At 23.0% G+C, this 8,988-nt stretch overlaps 1 protein-coding gene across 1 annotated transcript in view; it reads right to left on the reverse strand.

Annotated features, from left to right (window-relative positions):
* The window catches only part of LOC117173966 (trafficking protein particle complex subunit 11), a 79,450-nt gene that overhangs the window by 11,107 nt on the left and 59,355 nt on the right, over positions 1–8,988 (reverse strand). The window contains exons 16-17 of the mRNA XM_033362626.1: positions 7,847–8,004; positions 3,038–3,260 (exon numbers count right to left, since the gene is read on the reverse strand). Of these exons, the coding sequence (XP_033218517.1) occupies positions 3,038–3,260; positions 7,847–8,004 (381 nt within the window). The remainder of the gene's footprint in view (positions 1–3,037; positions 3,261–7,846; positions 8,005–8,988) is intronic.

Below are 8,988 nucleotides of genomic sequence, written 5' to 3' on the forward strand. Positions count from 1 at the left end.
ATATTTTTTTTTTTAAATTCCTTTCATTGCAGTAAATTAAGATTCTTGATTCAAAATGCATTTATCTGGTTGAACATTTTATTAATTTTCAGTAAAATTCGTCTTTTCGGTTTGAATATTAGTTTTTTTGTTGTTTTTTAAACCTTAAATGTATTTTTAAAAATTGTTTTTCGTTTTTGTTTAAAATTAATCTGTTTAAATTCAAATTTAACTGCTAAACTTTTTATTGCATTTTATCTGTTTAAATTGCTAATAGTTCGTTAAAAGTTAAACTACTTTATTAAATACTCATTTTTCTGGTTGAAAATTCATCTTTTTCGTTAATAACTCGACTATTTTGTTGAAATTTATTTATTTTTTTTATACCAAAATTTATTTTTTTAACTGAAAATTTATCTTTCTTAGTTGAAAATACATATTTATTCCGTTGAAACTTCGTTTTTTTTTTGTAAAAAATTAAGATCTTTGGTTCAAAATTTCAGTTTTTCCTGATTTTTTTTGAGAACATGAGGATTCTTTCTCCAAAATTAATTTTTCTGGTTGAAAATTTATCAAGTTTCTCAAAAATTCTTTTTTTAAAACTTTAACTGTACTTTTAAACATTTGTTTTCGTTTTTGTTCAAAATTAATTTATTTAAATGTTAATTTAACTAATCCTTTTTTATTGCATTTTTTTTTGTTAAAATTGCTATTAGTTCGTTGAAAATTGAACTGATTTATTAAAAATTAATTTTTTTGATCAAAAATTCGTCTTTCTGGTTAATAACTCAACTATTTTGCTGAAATTTTTTTTTTATTTCAAAATTAGTTTTTTTAACTGAAAATGTAACTATTTATTTGTTGTGAAAATTTATCTTTCTTAGTTGAAAATACATCATTATTTCGTTGAAACTTCGTTTTTTTCTTGAAGAAAATTACGTTTTTTGAGTCAAAATTTATTTTTATTGGTTGAAAATTTAAATTTGTAGATGAAAATTCATGTTTTTGTTAAATTTTAGATTAATTTATTGTAAAATTGAATTATTTTGTTAAAAATTTTGTTTCATTTTTGGTTAAACATTAATTTTTATAACTGAAAATATAAATTTAACTAAAATCATTTATCTCTAACCAAAAACTTAATTTCCAACAAAATAGTGAAATTTTTAACCAGAAAGATGAATTTTCAAACAAAAAGAAGAAGATTAAATATCTATAAAAAAATATATTTTTGACAAAAAATGGAATGTTTAATTTTCTTTTTAATAATTTAATTTTCAATAAAAAATTAATAATTAACCAAAGAAATGAATTTTCATCTAAAAAGAATATTTTTCTTTCAAGAAATATTCATTTTTAACAAAATACATGACTTTCGAAATTTGTAAAGGAAAATTATTCATTTAATTTCCATCTAATAGTTAAATTGTCAACCAAAAAATGAATTTTCAATCAAAAAGATTAATTTTAAACAAAACACATGAACTTGCAACGAAAAATTGGATTTTTCAAGAAATTGTTAACATAATAGTTAAATTTTCAATCAAACAAATGAATTATCATTTTATATTCAATAAAATTCTTTCTAAGAAATATTTATCTTTAAAATTAATCATTTTTAGTAAAACTAGAAAAACTTAACCATTTGTGATAAGTTTTTGGCTTAAAAAATTATTATTTAAATTTGAATTATGAAATGAAAATAAAATTTTTGTATAAAAATAAATCAATTTAATCAAAATTCTTTCTGGGAATTTTTTGACATTTAATTTAGTTATTTCCCATCCAAAAATTTGCGAGAGGACACAAAAATAAAATTTTCGAAACTGCAAAATTCCCGAACTCAAACAATTAACAAACAACAAAATTGTTTAATATTATTTATTTATCAAACATATAATAATAAAATATTGTTATTTAAAAAAAATGAATTTTAATATTTAGTTTTTAAAATTATTGCTTTAATTTAAAAAAACAATTATGGAAAAAAATTTTATCCAGAAATATATATATATTTTTTTAATTAATGTCATTTTATATTGGAAAAATAATTTTAGTACTTTTAAACATGAAAAATATTTTGTTTATAAAAATGTTTGTTCATTTCATTTTTAATAAATATATAGTATGTATAAGCAAAGACTAAAAAATACTGAATGATATAATTCTCGGCAGAAAATTGCCAAATTAAAAAATATCTGAACTAGAAAATTCACGAACTTAAACAATTTAGAAAAAAATGGTTCAATATTATTTATGTATTAAAAATACAATAATAAAATATTTGAAAAAAACTAATTTTTAATATTTAATTTCTCAACTGATTGTTTGAATGTAAAATTTAAGTAATAGAAAAAAAATTTCATCCAGAATTAAATTCAGTTATCAGTTAAATTTTATTTGTTTATTAAAAATAAAATAATCAAATATTTTTATTAAAAAAAATTATTTTCAATGTTTAGTTTCTAAAATTATTGTTTAAATATAAAACAACAATAATTGAAAAAAAAATAAATTTGATCCAGAAATATATTTTCTGCAATTATTATTTTAAAATTAAAAAAAAAATTTGAAACTTTACACAATAAGAAAATGTTATAACAATATTTGACTATTATATATTTAATGAATAAATAGTGCTTATGAAAAAATGTAATTGTTTAAATTCGGGAATTTTCTAGTTCGGATATTTTATAATTCGTCAATTTTCTGTCGGTAATTTTATTTTTCGGGATTTTTCAGTACCCTCATTTTCAAATTGAGACAAATTCACACTTGGAACAGGATTTTCTTTGTATTCTTTCCTTCCAAATCAGAATTAAAATTCTTTTCCAAAATTCCCGGTCCATGTCATAAATAACGTAAAAAAATATCGTCGCGTAATATGCGAATGCTCCCAAATAATAAAATAAACAAAATAAAAAAAAATAAAAACAAGATATTTCATCTCTGAGAGATTCTGCTACTTGAAGTAAAATAAATTAGTTTAAAATTTTGCAGTAAATATTAATACTAGTTTAAATTAATCTGCCTGATTGAAAATGGATTCGATTTTTACCTGTTTGTTACCAGCGAACATGAAAGCATCACTTGCTTCCATAGTCAGGTGAAGAGTAATTAAAAATTCGGAATGATTTCGAATATAATAAGTAACACACAAAGGTGTTCGGACCCATCCGTGAGCTGGAAAATTGGCTTCGATTCCAATTACAGCGTCTTCCACCCAAAGTGGAGTCAATGTGACGCTGTTGCTCGTTTCGAAGGCGTCTTCACTATTTGCTCTAAAAAAATATTTATAATTTAACATTTCTTTCAACGATGTTTTTATATTTCTTTAGAATATTCTGGAATTTTCCAGAATACTCCAGAACGTTAGGGGCCTTAATTACATTTCGTAACAAAAACAATGTTTCAGGTAGAAATTTAAAGTTTTCAAATTTATTTATTTATTTTAAACAAAAGAAATTACTTTTTTACCATAAAAGATGACTTTTTTTAATTAATATAATTTTCAACAAATTGAATTCCATTCATCAATGAACCTAAAAGTATGAATTCTCAACAAAAAAGTGTAATAGTTGATATTTCGGCGAAAAAAAATGAAATTTCATTTAAAAAATTAATTTTTAAACCTAAAAGATCAATTTTTAAGAAATAAAGAGTTTTTAGTCACGAAAGACACTACATTTCATCTAAATTGTTGAAACTTTGAACCAAGACAACAAAATATTTGAATTTTTAGACGCAAAGAGATAACCATTCATTCAAAGACATAAATTTTAAACCGGGTATTTCAGCTTTTACTCAAGAAACTGTATTTTCAATTTAAAAAAAAAAATCAATTTTCAACAAAATAGTTAAACTTCCAACCGAAGAGATGAATTTTCTACTAAAAATATAATTCATCAACAAAATCATAATTTCTTAAGAAAGTGGTTAAACTAAAATTTTCAAAAAAATGCTGAATTTTCATCCAAAGAAGATTTTAGTTTGATTAAAAAATGAATGAATATAATATTAAAAAAAGACTTCAGTTTGACTTTTTAACAACAAAATATTAATTTTAAATAAGAAGTAAATTATCAACAAAACAAATGCATTCTTATCCAAAAAAGGTAAAACTTCTACTAAAATAGATGAATTTTTAAAATAAGACAAATTTTCAAAAAAAAAGTTGAATTTTCATCCAAAAAAAGATTTTATAATAATGATAATTATTTGAAAAATGTAAGAAAATGTGAAAAAAAAGAAAATATTTTAGATAACTTTTCAACACCTATATATTAATTTCAATCCAAAAGCAAATTTCCTATAAAAATAGTTGAATTTTAAACTCAAAAACGAATTTTCAACAACAAAAAAGTTGCATTTTTAACCAAAAAGGATGAATTTTTAACCAAACAGTTGCATTTTTTTCCAAGAAAGTTAACATTTCTAATAAAATAGATGAACTGTTAAATTAAAAGACAAAATTTCCAAAAAATAGTTCAATTTTTATCGAATAAAAGATTTTATAATAATAATAATATTAATAATTATAAAAATTATTTTCAAAATCTATGAAAATAATAAAAAAGAACACATTTTAGATAAAGTTTTAGCACGAAAATATTAATTTCAATTAAAAGCAAATTTTCTATAAAAATAGTTGAATTTTAAACTCAAAAACGAATTTTCAACAAAAAAGTTGCATTTTCAACCAAAAAGGATGAATTTTTAACCAAACAGTTGCATTTTTTTCCAAGAAAGTTGACATTTCTAATAAAATAGATGAATTTTTTAATTTAAAGACAAATTTTCAAAAAAAAAATACTTGAATTTTTATCCAAAAAATATTTCAGTTTGACTCTTTAACAACAAAATATGAATTTTAAATAAGAAGTTAATTACCAACAAAAACAATAGCATTTTTATCTAAAAAACATGAAAGTTCTACTAAAATAGATGATTTTTCAAATTAAGAGACTAATTTTCATATAAAAAAGTTGAATTTTCACCCAAAAAAGATTTTATAATAATAATGAAAATAATAAAAAAGAAAATATTTTAGATAACTTTTCAACACCTATATATTAATTTCAATCTAAAAGCAACTTTCCTATAAAAATAGTTGAATTTTAAAGTCAAAAACGAATTTTCAACAAAAAAAATTGCATTTTTAACCAAAAAGGATGAATTTTGAACCAAACAGTTGCATTTTTTTCCAAAGAAAGTTAACATTTCTAATAAAATAGACGAACTGTTAAATTAAAAGACAAAATTTCCAAAATATAGTTGAATTTTCATCGAATAAAAGATTTTATAATAATAATAATAATAATAATAATGATAAAAATTATTTTAAAAATCTAGGAAAATAATAAAAAAGAACACATTTTAGATAAAGTTTTAGCACGAAAATATTAATTTCAATCCAAAATCAAATTTTCTATAAAAATAGTTGAATTTTAAACTCAAAGGCGAATTTTCAACCAAAAAGGTTGCATTTTTTTCCAAGAAAGTTGACATTTCTAATAAAATAGATGAATTTTTTAATTTAAAGACAAATTTTCAAAAAAAAATAGTTGAATTTTAAATAAGGAGTAAATTACCAACAAAAGCAATAGCATTTTTATCTAAAAAAGATGAAAGTTCTACTAAAATAGATCAATTTTTAAATTAAGAGACTAATTTTCAAATACAAAAGTTGAATTTTCATCCTCAAAGAGATTTTATAATAATAATGATATTAATTATTTAAAAAATTTATGAAAATAATAAAAAAGAAAATATGTTAGATAAATTTTCAGCACGAAAATATTAATTAAACCCAAAAGCAAATTTTTTATAAAAATAGGTGAATTTTAAACTCAAAAACGAATTTTCCACCGAAAGTTGCATTTTCAAGCAAAAAAGATGAATTTTTAACAAAATAGATGAATTTTTAACTAAACAGTTGCATTTTTTTCCAAGAAAGTTGACATTTCTAATAAATTAGATGAATAAATTATCAACAAAATAATTGAATTTTTACTCATAAAGATGAAATTTCTACAAAAACAGATGAATTCTTAAATTAAGAGAATAATTTTCAAATAAAAAAGTAGAATTTTCATTCAAAAAAAGATTTTATAATAATGATAATGATAATAATTATTTTAAAAATGTATGAAAATAATAAAAAAGAAAATATTTTAGATAACTTTGCAGCAACAAAATATTAATTTCAAACAAAAAGCAATTTTTCTATGAAAATAGTTTAATTTTAAACTGAAAGACGAATTTTCAACAAAAAAGTTGCATTTTTTCCAAGAAAGTTGACATTTCTAATAACATAGATGAATTGTTAAATTTAAAGACAAATTTTCAAAAAAAATATCGAAATTTTCATCCAAAAACGATTTTAGTTGAATTTTCGCAACCAAAATATAAATTTTAAATAAGAAGTAAATTATGAACAAAACAATTGTATTTTTACCCAAAAAAGATGAAATTTCTACTAAAATAGAAGAATTTTTTAATTGAGAGACTAATTTTCAAATGAAAAAGTTGAATTTTCCTTACAGAATAATTTTATTCTAATAATGATAATAACAATTTTAAAAATGTTAGAAAATATTTTAGATAACTTTTCAGCAACAAAATATTAATTTCAACCAAAAAACAAATTGAATTTTTAACAACATTGATGAATTTTTAACCAAACAGTTGCATTTTTTTCCAAGAAATTTAACATTTCTAATCAAATAGACGAATTGTTAAATTTAAAGACAAATTTTCAAAAAGATAGTTGAATTTTCATCCAAGAATGATTTTATAATAATAATAATGATAATAATAATTTCAGAAATTTATGAAATTAATAAAAAAGATAATATTTCAGATAACTTTTCAACACCAAAATATGAATTTTAATCCGAAATCAAATTTTGTAAGAAAATAGTAGTCAAATTTTAAACTCAAAGACGAATTATCATCAAAAAGTTGCATTTTCAAGCAAAAAAATGAATTTTTAACAAAATTGTTGATATTGCAACCAAACAGTTGCATTTTTATACAAGAAAGTTGACATTTATAATAAAATAGATGAATTTTTAAATTCAAATTTGACTCTTGAACATCCAAATATGAATTTTTACCAAAATTTTTACCAAAAAGATTGTATGATAATGATAATGACAATAATGATAATAGTTCATTTAAAAAATTATCAAAATAGAAAAAAACTTGAATTTTAAACTCATAAAGAAGAGTTTTCAATAAAAAAGTTGAATTTTCAACCAAAAAGGATCAATTTTCAACAAAAATGTTGAATTTTCACGCAAAAAGTTGCATTTTTTCCAAGAAAAATGAAATTTCTACTAAATATTTCGGTATTTTGTAAATTGATAATTGTTTCAAATTTTATGACACATTCATCAACTATAAAATTATCCGAAAATTCTACAAAATCCAAGAATATTTTAGAATCTACAGATTCTCGATTTCTGAAATTCTTTCCAAATTTTGGAATATTCTTGATTGCTCTGCAGGATTGATACATTAAAAAAATTTAGAATCCTAAGGAATTTTCTAGACTTTTCTCGAACACTCTGAAATATTCTGGATCTTTTTCTAAAGATTTCGAATTTTCTAAAATAATCTACATTTTTTAAATAGTACAAAAATTCTGGAATTTTCTGGAATAGTTCAAAAACCTTTATTGCAATTTATTTTTAAATTTACCTGAAATTCTTTAAATTTTTTTTTTGGTACTTTTTAGAATATTTTTGAATGATTTGAAAAGTTTTGAGTAGTTTAATTTATTAAAAAAATAAAAAAATAATAAACTTCAACGTTCTGAAAAAATTCCAGAACACTCTCGAAAACTCTTAGATTTTCTAGATACCTTTTCCACTTGACGGTGTAAACACCAGTGCTTGTGGGCTGCTCACTCCCAATTTTTGGAAAAACACAATAAACATCAGTGCCGGCTTCTCCTTCTCTCAAAACAGTTCCTGCCAAAATGCATTCTTCAGAATCTCCCTCTTTCTTAATGGAATCTCCCTGAAAGAGATTTTTCTTCAGAGAATTATTGAGTAAATAACTCAAAATATAATCTGGCTTCGAAGTGTTCTATGAAACTAAACAAACTTTTTAAAAAACTATCTTTCTGAAGAAAAAAGTATCTTCAAAAAAAAATTCTGGATACATTAATCAAGTTGTTAAAACCTATCGCTCCCATACTTTCCCTCCCCTAATCTCTCTAATTTCCCAAATCTTCCTAAAACTTCCCAAATGACACTCCCCCTTTCGCAGCCATTATTTACCCCTTCCCTACTCACCCCTGCTGCTGCCCTAATAGCCTACCTATCACTTCCCTACTTCCCCACCCCATGTTTCCCATAACTCACCTAATATAAGCGTATTTTCCCTGCTTAAACTCCTCTTATTTCTTCTTACTTCCCATCATGTCCCCACGCTCATTTCCAGCACTTCCTCCGCCCTCATTTCTCCCTCCTCTCCTAATTTACCTCTCCCACTTCTCCTACTCCTCACCCCTCATTCCCCCTACCTTTCATGTAATTTCTTCCCCTACTTTCATATCCCTCATTTCCTTCTTAATTTATCCTCAACCTCCTTACTTTCCTTCCCCCAATGTATACTTACCTCCATTGCTTCCCCTGTGAGGGCAAGTAGGAGAAATGAGAGGTGGTTAAGTAGTGGAAATGAGGAGATGAGGAAATAGGAGTAGTAGGGGGAAGTGAGGGGATACGGAAATCTGGAAAGTGGGGGAAAATGATGGGATAAGAAGAGGATGAGGAAATAGAAGGAGTGAGGGGAAATTATAAGTGGTGAAGAAGAGGAAGGATGAGAAATGAAGAAAGGGAAGTAGAAAAAATAAGGGGAAATTATGGAGGGAGAGTGAGGGATGGGCAAGAAGAAGAAACGTGAAATGGGTAAGTAGCGAAAATGAGATGAGGAAATAGGAGAAGTAAGGGGAAATGAGGGGATGAGGAAATAGAAGTGAGGGGAAATTATAATTAGTGA

The sequence above is a fragment of the Belonocnema kinseyi genome, chromosome 1 (genome assembly GCF_010883055.1).
Source record: "Belonocnema kinseyi isolate 2016_QV_RU_SX_M_011 chromosome 1, B_treatae_v1, whole genome shotgun sequence".
In the NCBI taxonomy this organism is placed as follows: domain Eukaryota; kingdom Metazoa; phylum Arthropoda; class Insecta; order Hymenoptera; family Cynipidae; genus Belonocnema; species Belonocnema kinseyi.